The 13260-nt window shown below is 46.0% G+C and overlaps 2 protein-coding genes across 3 annotated transcripts in view; both read right to left on the bottom strand.

Annotated features, from left to right (window-relative positions):
- GAREM1 (GRB2 associated regulator of MAPK1 subtype 1) overlaps positions 1 to 11417 on the bottom strand; it is a 102093-nt gene extending 90676 nt beyond the window's left edge. The window contains exon 1 of one of the 2 annotated variants that reach the window (XM_072924595.1): positions 10741 to 11417. In XM_072924595.1, the coding sequence (XP_072780696.1) occupies positions 10741 to 10861 (121 nt within the window). In that variant the 5' untranslated portion in view covers positions 10862 to 11417. The remainder of the gene's footprint in view (positions 1 to 10740) is intronic. The other variant, XM_030266139.4, reaches the window with a different exon arrangement.
- The window catches only part of LOC101234096 (ras-related protein Rab-10), a 60098-nt gene that overhangs the window by 11711 nt on the left and 35127 nt on the right, over positions 1 to 13260 (bottom strand). The gene's annotated exons all lie outside the window — the stretch shown is intronic.

Consider the following 13260-nt stretch of genomic DNA (forward strand, 5'->3'; position numbering starts at 1 on the left):
CCCTTTGCTGCTGCACAGGTCTTGGGCAGTGAGGTCAGGGAAGGCTAGGTAAAGCTCCCCTGAGCTGGGGTGAAGATGAAGACAATGTTAACCCTACCAACCTCATGGATTTAAGAGCTAGAATTTGATTCCAGATTGCCCTGGCAGACAGAGAAACAGTCTATTCATCAGACTTTTCCTGGGCACAGCATGAGAGCTGGGGAGCTCTCATTGACAGTTATTTATAATTAGATGATATTTTAAAATAGCATCCAAGTAAACATGCTCTATCCTCTCATTATCTATCCCAAGTCCTAAAGGGACTCTATAGCACTTTGTGTTGCACAGCAGTGATCCCTGCTTAAACTTAGGGCATCTTGGACAAGCTCCCAATTAAAAATAAGTAGCACAAATGCAGGAGCTGCTCAAGCATAGTTTTCTTTGGCTTTCAAAGAACTTATAATTAAAATTTATTTTGTCTCTCATCTTTCTTGCAGCCTGGGTTAAGGACGAAATAAAAACAGCTGGAAGTGAACAAAAGTTCAGCTCTGCTCTGAAGCGGGGTTGCCACCTGGCTGCGTGCCCAGTGGCCTGGCCCACCTCCCTGTGCCCTCACAGGCTGAGCAGGCACTAATGGGCTGTGCACACATGGCACCTGATTGTTGGAGCTGCCATTGCCTCTGCATTTTAGCTACATCTACCCTACCCCTTCTGCTCAACTTGGAAAAATTCAAGTATCACTAATAGGCAGGTAATACCTCTTCAAACATGGGCTGACTGCATACAGAGACAGAAGTATGGATGGTCAATTCTAATTAGGCACCTCTTTGGTCTGCTTACATCCTGGAACAGTATTTGAGTAATATGGGAATATTAACAGGAAGAGCACATTTAAAGCAGCCCTGCATCTTTTCTGATCAAAAACCAGTCTTAATCCTGAATGCAGTTTATTTCCATTGTTTCAGAGAAATTTATACTTCAGCTTTAAGCATAAGAAGAATGGATTTGCTTTCAAATAAAACGTAAGAGACAAGTGAATAACAGATCTTAACAGTTCTCTGATAATATTTCTATCAACTTAAGAAGGTAGACACACAAAAAAAAAACAAAAAAAAAAACAAACCCCACCCTCCTGTGGAAAGGAAAGCTTTTACTTTTGGTAAGCAGCAGAACACAGTGAATAAGAAAAGCCCATCATGCCTCACTCTTCCCTTGAGGGCACATTTATCTTTGCCCACAGGCAATTTGGTCTTAAGATATTTTGTTATATACTGACAGGAATCCAAATGATATTTGACATTGCAACCCATAAGATATGCAACAGAAAACTCTTCTCCTCCAGCCTGCCCTACATTCGGCTGCAGTGCTGTTACAGCTGTGCTGCTGGTCTGCAGCCACATCCTGGCTCCAGGGGTTGCTGCAGCTCGTGTGTGTTACTACATTTTGTATTTTCAGCCCTCTCACCTCTCCGAGTCACACATGTGCAGATACCTTTTCTATTTTCCTGCTACGAGTTTTCTGCCTTACATTCAAAGATTAAGACAGGAAAAAAGAAAAGTCTGACCATAATGAAATTATGTGAGTGCAACTTGGGTAAGATCTCAGATTAAACTCTACATGTGTGCCTGTGGCCCCTTCAAAGAGGAAACGGGGCAGTTTGTCCTTTGAATACATAGAAGCCTAAACAAAAACTGTTAAGAAAGAAGCAGGAATAATTGTTTTGGAAGCCAGTCTTTCAGCAAGCAAGGATACACACCTAAGATTCTCCTTTTGGCTCATCATATCACAAATTGACAAGGATTACTATTCTTACAAATACACTGCATGCCCACTCTCATTCTCTAGGTCAAGCCAGAAATCAACGTGGGCTACGAAAAGGAAGCATTACATGCAAAGCCTATCAATTCACATTTAGTCCTGCCAGCAAAACTCCCTTCACCAAAGTTAAACATCATGTCACCAGCACAGTGTAGGACTCCACAGCGGGAGACCCCACGTTTTCTGCACTGATAGCAGCCACCCCTCTGCAGCAGGGAAGGAATTGCAGCTCCTTCTGACAGCAATGAACTGCAATTCCAGCTTCTGCTTCCAGTGACCAGAAACACTGAAGTCTCTAGAAGTGCCTAAAATTACTTTGCCTGCTTGTTTTCTCACATTTGGTAGCACATAGGCAGCTATCCCTTCTAGAACACACACAGCAAACACACTGTTCTTTGGTCCAACAAAGACCCTGACTTCCTCCATGCTGAGGAAAAAAGAAGAGGGCAGAGCAAAAAGATGGAGGTAGGGAGGGATAGAGAAGCCGGGTTTGCACAGGTACTGGAAGAAGACAGCAGATGAAGGGGTGAAAGGAAGGACTATCCTATGTGAATACAAGAAAGGATATGAGAAGCAGCTCCTTGCACTGCTCCATTCTGCTACTGCTGGACAGTGCCGAGAGTTTTACCTGACAAGCAACCTTGCAACACCTCCTGGAAGCCTACAAGTGCAGGACAGGGCATGGAAAAATGACACAGATTGGAGTCAAGGGGTTCCTTGAACCCACCATGCTCTAAAGGGACACACTGAAAGATGCAACAGTTGGGCAAGAAGAGATCTGTGCACAAATGCCATTCTCCTCCTCTTCCTTAAAGAAAGTTTCCTTCATTTTCCCACCCCAATCTTTTTTTCTTTCATCTCCAAAATGGTGAGATGCCAGGAAGCTACAAGAATAGCTTTCAGTGGGGCAAATAAGCAAAACTGCCAATTGGAACCACAACAACAGAAAAGCTGCAAACTGAAAAACAAACACAGGAGAGGGGGTATCCAAGCATTTGTGGACTACTTGGAAATAGCTCCTGGAAGTTAGTAACTTGAATATTTAGACTGCATAGCTCTTACAAACCCAGCTGCAAGGCAAATATGCTCTGCTTCAGTCCGGCTGCCCAGCTCACGCAGTGCTTAGCAGCAGCCCAGGCAGCACAACACCGAGTCGAGGGCAGTTCTGAAATGACTGCTTATATTGCATGCAGGGACCTTCCTCCACTTGTGCCCTTGGGTCAGCCTTGGGCACACAGCCTGTCCCTTCAGGACAGAGTGAAGCCTTATGCACTCTGTTCAGGGTGGTTAATCTATGTACTCTGTGACACTAGCCCACATCCTCCTTGTAGAGCAGAACAGTGTCCCCACACAGCCTCTCGTCCAGCACATGGCCTTTGGAGCGTGCACACCCCCACAGTGTATCCCAGCCAGTGGCTGCAGTCCCCATGCTTGTCCCTGGAAACCTGTCACCCACGGAGCCACATCCTTATCCATGCCAGGCAGACGTTTTGCCATGATAGCACCAAGACAGAAGGCAAAGCAGCACAGGGCACAAAATGGCCCATCAAAAAGGGCTTTTACTTCTTTACTCAGCTTGTCTTCCCACTCCCCCAGCTCTGACTGCAAGGAGAAATGCCCCAACTTCCTTGTCGCCACCACAATGTTTTCCCTGCTCATTTCACAAACAGAATTGCAGCATGTTGTGTTTTATATAACATTTGAGTCACTAAGGTTCAGCCCTGGTATGAAGCAACTCCAGTATCAACTTCATCAGGTTGAGCTCTTGGGCATCTTCCAGCCTCTGAGACCGTGTTTAAATCTTTATTCTTGGTTCTCTTAGAAGCCCAGTGACATTCTCACAGACCAAGGAAATCCACATACATCCAAGTTCTCTGTGATTACAGGATTATAACATCCTGAGAGAAAAACCCCAAAACCAAAAAGGACACTTTTCAAGTAATTTTGCCTTTCTTGAATGTTTGCACTTCCAAGGAGCTCCAAGTGACCTTCCCCACAGCAAGAAGATTTGTTGCTTTTCCTGGAAAAATCACCATCCAGTCCTCTGCTGAGTGCACATCAGCCCTTGCCTGGGGGTGCAGAGCTGCAATCCCTGGCACAGGGCTCCCCACACCCCCAAAAACACAGCTCTGGCAGTTATTGCTCGGCATTTCACATCTTCATCCTGGCTTGATCCAGTCAGTGTGCACCTTACAGTCTCAGAAGCATCTCCCTCCACATAACAGGCAGCCTGAAGGATGAGGAGGCTGGACTCCACAGCCTCCCCAGCCCAGGAGCATGCAGCACCAAGCCTGGCAGGGCAATACATCACATAGCAGTGGTACAGGAGATACTGAGACACCGCAGCTATTCTTGCTGGTGCAAAGCTCAGCCAAGCACACAGGTGCCCTGACAAAGCTGTGATTTATTAGTTTTATGCCGACTTGCAAACCGCCTCAGAGACTGCAGTGCAGATGTGGCTCTAATCCTCAGCAAAGACACTCTTCAATCTGCTTATACACCTCAATTTTACATTTCTGTGCTAAGCCCTTTAGATGAGCAGACGTGGCTTACAGGTGGAGGCACAGTGAAGTTCGCTCCACAAGTTTTTCATACTGCAAATGGCATGAAAATCGCAGACCACAAATGCTACGTAAAACTCTTTCCAAAGAGGAGCACCATTAAAAGCAAAAAAAATTCAGACTTGAAATATTGGCTCACTGAGTTTTATGAAGGTTGGTTTTGAGTCATATGCAATCCACATTAAGATGATGAATATTTTCCTATAGGGGAGAGACTTAAGCTGCCCTAATCCAACCAACTTGTTACTCCTAATGCCAAAAGGAAATACAGCAACACCCATGCCCTTTGCTTCTGACAAACCACCACTGGAATGACTGGAACACACTGCAACTCTTCCCACAACTTCCATCAAATCCTGTTGCACCAGACCATGCTGTCCAATATCCTCCAGCATTTCACCTTGGCATAGCTGCCTTTGCTGGGGCATTACAGGGAGTGCCAGTTCACGTAATCACCGAAGCCAGGAACACCTAGTTCCAGAACAGCACTTACAGACAAAGCAGAAAACAACGAACCCCTTCTTTCCTATGCTAGACTTATACCACTCCTTGCAACAGCAGCATATGATTCATCACACCACATTTGTTTTAAGCTTAGGGGTTTGACTAACTGTTTGAGGCACCTTAATACCTTAGATTTTATGTGTATCTCATGCTTTATTTGAAAGCTAGATGTAATTTAAATGGGGGGTAGGGGGGGGGGAGAATGGAGGAGAACTTAAAGTTATAGCACTCGAATTCCAGTTAAGAAAAGACTAGTGGTATTTCACCTCCCAATACCTGAACTACATAATTATCCAGGAAGTGTTTATCAAGTTATGTAAGGCTTCGTGAGGCTTCACAAAGAAGTAAGAAGAAGAAGTAAGAGCAATATAACCATTTTCCATCCTAGCAGCCCTAACACACTACCAAGGGTTCAAATGTCTGGTTAAGAACACACAATACACACTACTAAAATGGGTATAATGCTGAACTCTATCTCACTGGAAGTCCAGGGTACTCCTGGGAACAGGTTTTGCCAAGGTACTGGCCTCCATCTCCAGAAAGGCACAATAATCTTCACAGACACCATTCGGTAGCTGCAGGTTTTAAATGAATTAAAAGCTTTTCACTAAAATGTTTCTGGAACACATCTCTGCCAGCAAGGGAAAAGGAAAAAAACCAATCCAACCAAAACAAAAACCCAGGAGTAGTTGTTAGTGGCAACCTGTCAATTGGTTTTTTTCATTCAATTGTCTTGATGGAAACAGCAGACCACACAGTGAAGGTAGAAAGAAGAGGAGGCAAGCAGGAGATACTAGTGGAATTATTCTTTAATGGCAGAACACACAGTATGAACAGTTGGAGTTTCAAAGCCGTTCAGTACCTAAGGAAGAAAGCAAGCCATGTGGATACAACGTATCTTGAGGATATTTGCTGTCAAATGAAACATTTGTCTTGACTGCCCCATATATAAGAACTATCACCTACCACACACCTCACTGGACAAGGCAGCCTACAGCTGGCAATCAGATCACGGCCATTAGGAAGGGTCTGAGCATATCTGAAACCTCTTTCTTGGTCTGTTGAAAAGCTTTGCCCTACTCCCACACGATGCCTTTTAAAGATTTAGCAGACTACTGAGACATGCTGCACTAGCTTCTCAACAGGAAGAGGTCATTCCAGACAATTAAAGCATGGATAGCAGCATTCAGACCTTTAAAGAATAAGCCTCTTTGTAGTTTCAAAGTATTGTTCAGCTGCACAGATAACCCGCATTTGAGGAGTGACGCAATGCAAAATTTTCATTATGTACATGGCCACGCTGTTCTATTGAGTATGATCTTTGATAAGATGTGAGTGTGCTTAGTTTCCAGCACTGGAATCAGCTCTACAGTAACGTGCTGAATAGAACAATAGTCCCCTGAACACGACTGAGGCAGACAGTTGTCACCACGAGAAAGTTTTGAAATGGAAGAGAAAAAGAGAACCTGAAATGAAACTAAATAAAATCCATTTGTCCCCAGAAGCAACAGCAGTACAATTCCATTATTCACCTACTACTGATATGCACAGGAGTTCACCTAAGGGTAAGAAAGAAGAAAATCCCCTTTTAAATCTGTTACCCATTTACAGATTTCTCCCTTCTTCATAGCCAGCAATTCTGCCATTTCATCTTACAGTACATTTACAATGCATAAGGAAGAATTTCCTTCACTGCCTTGGTGGCTCATTGAGATCCATCATCTCCTCTACAGGAAAGTTCAGCATGTTTTCCCTGCCATGCACAGTAGGGAATCACTATTCTGTGAGTTGAGGTCAAGTGCCATTATATTTGATCCCAACAGCACCACCATATTTTTTTTCCTAGACATCAAAAAAAAAAAGACCAGACAGCCTTTTAATCACATAAACCTGAATCTTTGCACACAAACTGGGAATTCCTGTGAACTCTTCCAGTTCATATCCAATATGTGGGTAAAAAGGCTGATCTTTACTTGTGAAAACACATCAAGACTGTCTGGGAAAAAGGGAGTTCCACTAAGAAAAAGAATTACAGGCTCTTAAGAGTCTGAAGGGAGTGTAAGCTTACAAAAAAAAGCTTGACCTAAAGCTCAGCTCTATGCAAAGTAGTATTTTCCAGATCTTAACCTTGACGGCATTTCTCTTTTACCCTCCAAAATTATCCTTAGAAAAATAATTACCAGAAACGTAAAGCCCTGAGATCACCACGCAAAACACCATTTCCTCACTAGCAACAAGGCACAGTCACAGCTTCGCCATCAGCTTTTTCTCCTGATGGTCTGAGGAGAGCCAAGCCCAGTCTCACGTGCAGCCCTGGCTCTCACAGGCCAGCCATGCTCACCTTTTGCCCCGTTGCAAAAACCACACTGCGATAAGATCTCTTTCTGCCGCGGGTTCCCAGAGCAAAATCTTTCCCCCACTGCACCCACCCACAAGTCTCTCACTGGGGTGGTATTCAGCTGTGACAATGCAAATCGGGACCAGGGGCAATAAGGGGGGAGGACAGGAAAAACACAGCACAAAGCTCGTTCCCCTCTTGTTCTTCGAGTCTTGCTTCTTTTCATCTGAAAGAGCCCACTCAGTGAATTCCACAGTGTGAGATCAAGTCCATGTATTTTCTCTGGTAGGGTGTTCAGCACTTTTTTAGCAGTTTTGTATTTGAGTTATGATCTAGAAATATTTAAGTTGTTAAGGAGGTTGGGAAATAAACATACATAACCCATTTGCTCCCTTCAAAAGTGACAGGTTTGGGATTTTTTCAGTCTATTTGTTCAATCAATATAACAATGTTCACCAGGAAAACAATAAAACACATGAACACATTGAAACAATCAGAATTTGATTTATGACTTAACAGTGTCCAAAAGCATAACCTGAAACACAACCAGTCTTAAAATGAAAAATAAAAACTTGAAAAATTTTTCAGGTTTTCAAACTCTGAAAAAAAAACAAAACAACAACCCAGAAGTTGACATATTTATCATTTCTAGATGGATAAGGTAGGCATGAATGCCTACTTCCAACTATATCTTGATGTAACAAAAGACTACTTCCTCCCATACCATCAAGAAAAACCCTCCCTTCTCAGCAGAGGACCAAATTTAGTGCACATAAATATTTCATAACTTCATCCTGTCAAGAAATCAAACTGAATTACTTAAGGGCAATTTTCCAGGAGCTGCACATCCAAGCTCAAAGAATAAAACTGATCATATCCATTTTCCACTTTATACTGAGAGGCCAGAAGGTGAAGCACAGTGCAAAACTGGACATCTTGTATGGGTGTCATCTAAGAATATTATCCACCAAGTGCTGAACTCTATTAAGAAATGTAGAAACAACACCGTAAGACTGACATCGTCTGAAGAGAATACAACTCCAGCTTTACAATCCTCTCCTATATCCTAGTCTGCCAGAAGAAACAAATTCTGGCTTTCACAAAACTTCATGAAAAATGAAACAACAGCCAAGAAACAACTTGCTGCTACAGACAGAGGCCAACCACAGAATCAAAAGGTGACTGAAGACAGACATCTACAGGTGGTTCAATATCCAACAGCATGAAACATATGCAGCTTCCCCTGACCTGGAGAGGAATTCAGCACCTGAAGACGACATAAGGGCATTTCTGAGCAAACAAACCCTGACAGAAAGACAAGAGCCACACCCTGATAAAACTGGCACACTACCTTGCTAACAGAGGTAGCCTTAAACTTCCTAAGCACTGGATGACACACATTTGGATTGGACTCTGCATTTATTTTCTTCAGCGCTGCATCAAGAAATTTTCCGACAGAGCTCCACTTGTTAACCTTGCAAGACAAGACCCGGGATGCAGAGCAACCACCCCACAACAGCCCATGCTCCAGTCAATTCCACAAGCATTGCACATTCCCAACTTTCCTACTTTAGAAGGCTATCCACTGATTCATGGTTGCTTTCTCTTATTGCAAGACAAGCTTCTCTGGAAAAAGGAAAAGCATTTTCTTCCTATCCCAAAGACCATGGCGTCTGCGTTTTTATAAAATATTGATTTGTCTGCTGTCTGTAAGTGGCCGAAGTTAAAAGTGCATGCATTTGAGAAGGTAAAACCAGACCCACGAGCCACCAAACTGGGCAGACCTAAATCAGCTCCAACCCAAAACCCTTCACACAGAGCCCCACCTGAGCCTGCCTCTTGGCAGTGCGGGGTTGAACCACTACTGCAGGACACCTACACCAACAGCTGCCTCCTGTCTGGCCATCTCAGGGCACGGCAGAAGAGCTCAGGTCTGTTTACATCCACTTGCCTGTGCATATGCTCTTAAATGTGGCACATGGGACAAAGAAGCCTTTGCACAAAAGCCACAACATCTTTGTCTCCCCAACAATTATGGGATATTCCCATCAACGCCTCCAACACAAGGACCCTCCCCAGAAAAACCCCAACAGCCGCTTGCTTCAAAACCCTTAAGCTTTCTCTACCCACAAAGCTTTTTCATGGACCTTCCAATGAAGAAAGACAAGAGGAGTGGGGAGATTTGGAGGTGTAACACACAGAGAGGGAAATTAATAAGTCATCAATATATCCATCCTGTTAAAGCCTGAATCAGTGCCAGGAGCCTCAAGTAAATTAACAGCCTTAAGTACAGTGACTGGAGGCCATCTTGGCTGCTCCTAGTGACAGAAGGTACTACCATGAGGAACTCCTTAACATACCAGCTTTGCCATTCTCACAGGACAACATATATTTGACAGTATGATGATCAGGCAGATGCAGCTAAAAAAGCAAAAAACGCCCTTTCTTTAATCTACTTCTGAGTGCCAGCTCTGAGGAAGTACTACGAGTGAAAAGAAAAATACTGCATAATCCAGGGGCAAAGTCAAAAATCATCCCTGCATTATGAAAACTGCAGTTAAGTAATAAAACAGTCTTGGTCTTGACCTGTACACTGGGAAGTAACAGAGGATGATGTCTCTGTGCTCATTTTTAACTTTTCAAATCAATACAAAACTTGATAAATGAAGAACTGCTGTATTACATCGTAAAAGTACATGACTACATAAGCTAATGAATTAAAAAGCCTAGAATTTTTATCCAGTTTGTGAGTAATCTTCTGCATTCCTTTAGAGAGCTGGACAGTTTTCATGGAGCTATCATGCAATGCACATACACATTATTACAAAGCAGCTGTCCGAGCCTTTATAAAAAAAATCCCGTATTTTAATGTGTCTGTGCCGACGCATTACTTTTCAAGACATGGATCTAGGAACAGTAAAATGGTGCTGTCATAGCTGTCAGACCTGATTCATATTTCCTGGAGTAAACAAAAAGCTGCACACTCGGAAACGGCAGGTGAGCACCCAAGCAAACTGTAATAAAAAGTTATCTGGAGACTGCAAAGGCTTCTTATGTTACTAATTTTTTTAAATTTTTTTTTTTTTACAGGTCCGTGGCCTTCTTAGGGAATTGTAACACAAGGGATTTAGCCCACTTGGCTATTTTGTATCCCTTTTCATTTGGCCTTGCTGTAGCATCACTTCATCAAAACACCGAGCCTCTAGTGCTGAAAATGCCCTTCCACGCTTAATTTGGGACTACGAGGACCTCTCTCAGTAGGGCAGGCTGCTGACAGCAAACACGCTCCACCAAGCTGCCCTCCGCACACGCGGAGGGGACACAGGGACACATTACCCAGCTATTTTGGTGCAAAGCAACGCGCGGGCTCCGCGGCGAGCAGAGCCTCACAGCGAGCCCCGGCAGCAGCGGATGCCAGTTCGAGGACGGCCGGGAGAGCGCTCCCAGGAGCCGCGGGAGGCACGGGGCGCTCCCGGGACCGTGTCCGGCAGCCCGCCCGCAGCCCGGCGCCCGCCCGGCCCCGCTCCCCGCCCCACGCACCGCTGTCCAGCCGGGCGATCTGGGGCAGCCGGTAGGTGCTGACGAGCAGGTCCAGGGGCACGGCCACCGCGCTCCACTTCACGTCCTTGAGGTTGCAGCCCAGCGGCGGGCCGGGGTCCATCTTCCCGGCCCGGGAGGGGAGGGAGCAGCCAGACAGGCAGCGCCGGCGGGGCGCTCCCACCCGGCGGGGCGGCTGCCAGCGGGGCGGGCGGCGGAGGGGGCGCCGGGAGGGAGAGAGGGAGGGAGGGAGCGCGGCTCGCTCCGCGCCAGGCGCCCGGGACGCGCGGGGCTAGGCAGAGAGGAAGGCCCGCCGGGCGCCCGCTGCTGCTGCTGCGGCGGCTGCTGCTGCTGCGGCGGCTGCTGCTGCCTCTGCGGCTGCTGCTGCTCCCGCCGCCCCCCGGGACCGGCTGGGGCCGCCCGCCGCCGCCGCCGCGCCTGGCCCAGGAAGCGCCATCCCAGCACTGACTAATCAACAGGGTGCGAGCAACGCCTGCGCAGCTGCCGCTCCTCCCCGCGCCGAAAAGGAAAGTGCCGGGCTGCCCGCCCGCCCGGCGCGGAGAGCCAGAGCCAGAGCCGAGCCGCCCAGCCCGTCCCTCTCACTCCACCCTCCGACCGCTCGCCCGACGTGCAGCCCGCACTTGGGCTATGTATCTCTTACTTTAGTTTTCACCTATGAGTTACGTATGTACGTGTGAGTCCATGTATGTAGGCTATGCACTGTTAATGCACATGCAGGTATTACATATATTGCGTATTCCAAGGAAACGTTTCTAGACATTACTTCTTCAAAGTGGCTTCTGTGGTGAAATCTTATATGATCTCCATAAGATATTTTATTTAATGTTATCCTTTATTTTATGTGTTTTGATCTCCAGGCTGCCAGACTGCAGAAACTCTGGGAAATTAAACCAGAAAAACTCCTGGGTGGTTGCACTGTACTGTGCTCAAGTTTATTTTGTTCCCTCCTGTGTCAAAACTGTTTATTTTATTGCAGCAAACTTGGCTACATTTAAGCCCTTACTGTTGACTAGAGTCGTAAAAGTGCCTTGCAGTGATTAGCAAAACTACTGACAACATCCACAGCCAACATCTCTCTCCAGGCTCCAGCTTCTCTATCTATCCTTGAGATACCAGGGATGGCAGAGCTGTGGTACCAAGAGAGCTCCTGCTGCTCACCCTTCCTCATGGCCTGGGTAACGGGCCAGACACTGCTGCGTGCCTTTGTCACTGCTGGTGGCCCAGCACGGCCATGAAGAGGAGGGCTAAGACAGAAATGCTCTTGTTCTACTCTGCTGCAAACAGAGACTGGGACTATCCATGGTCTCCAAGATGAAACGAAGACTGTAGAAACTAGTCGAAATAGAAGATTACAGAAAACCCAAGTTATCTTGCTTTTTGTGGATAAAGGTTGGCTTTAAGCTCATCCTGCTGTGCATTCATGTTTTAGTGATACAGTGTGGCACTGGATTTTCCCAGCACTGTGAAAAAGCTTTGTTCTTTACAAAAGTTTCTTCTGCTGTTAGATCCTACCTAGCAGCATAATTAGCTTTAATTTTTTTTAAATTTACCTTGAAAAGATACTTCTTTTCAAAGTAGTTTTCCTTTTACCAAGTTCACCAAATGCTTTTCAACAACATTAGTGAATTAAACTGTTGAAGTGCAAAGCAGACTGGCTCAGGTTGGACTACATTGGGTCATCTGGTCCAACCTCCGTGCCAGAGGACATGGCACAGGATTGCATCTAGACAGTTCTAGAATATCTCAATTGAGGGAGGTTCCACAACTCCTCTGGGAAATCTGTTCCAGTCCATGGTCACCTGTACAGTAAAGAAGGTCTTCCTCACATTCAAGTGGAACTTCCTGTGCCTCAGTTTCTGCCTGTTGCATCTTGACCTATAGCTTGCCATCACTGACAAGAGCCTGGCTCCATCCTCTTGAGACCCTCCCTTCAGGTACTTACAAACACTTTAAAGTCCCCTCTGTCATCTCTCACCTCTTCTCAAGGCTGAACAGGCCTGACTCCCTCAGCCTTTTGTCATAGCAGAGATGCTCCAGCCCCTAAATCATCTTTGTTGCCCTCCACTGGACCCACTCCAGGAGCTCCATGCCCCTCTTGTATTGTGAACTGGACACAGCACCCTCGACGTGGCCTCACCAGGGCTGAGTAGAGGGGCAAGATCACCTCCCTGGATCAGCTGGCAATGCTGTTCCTAATGTACCCAGGATACCACTGGCCTTCCTGGCCACCAGGGCTCCCTGCTGGCTCATGGACAGCTCGTTGTCCACCAGGACCCTCAGGTCCTTCTCCACAGAGCTGCTTCCCAGCAGGTATCAGCCACTCCTCACAGCTTTGTGTCTTCAGTGAACTTGAGCACTGTTGCTAAGAGCATTATTGTTGAAATATGGAACACATGGGTTTGGCTCATTCAGGCTTGATGAGGTCTCCAGGTGCAGTATGTAAAGTGAAGCAGATCAGATCAGACTGAGATTCACCAGGACTTGAAGCACTAGTCTGTCAGG

This window comes from Taeniopygia guttata, chromosome 2 (genome assembly GCF_048771995.1).
Source record: "Taeniopygia guttata chromosome 2, bTaeGut7.mat, whole genome shotgun sequence".
NCBI classification, from domain to species: domain Eukaryota; kingdom Metazoa; phylum Chordata; class Aves; order Passeriformes; family Estrildidae; genus Taeniopygia; species Taeniopygia guttata.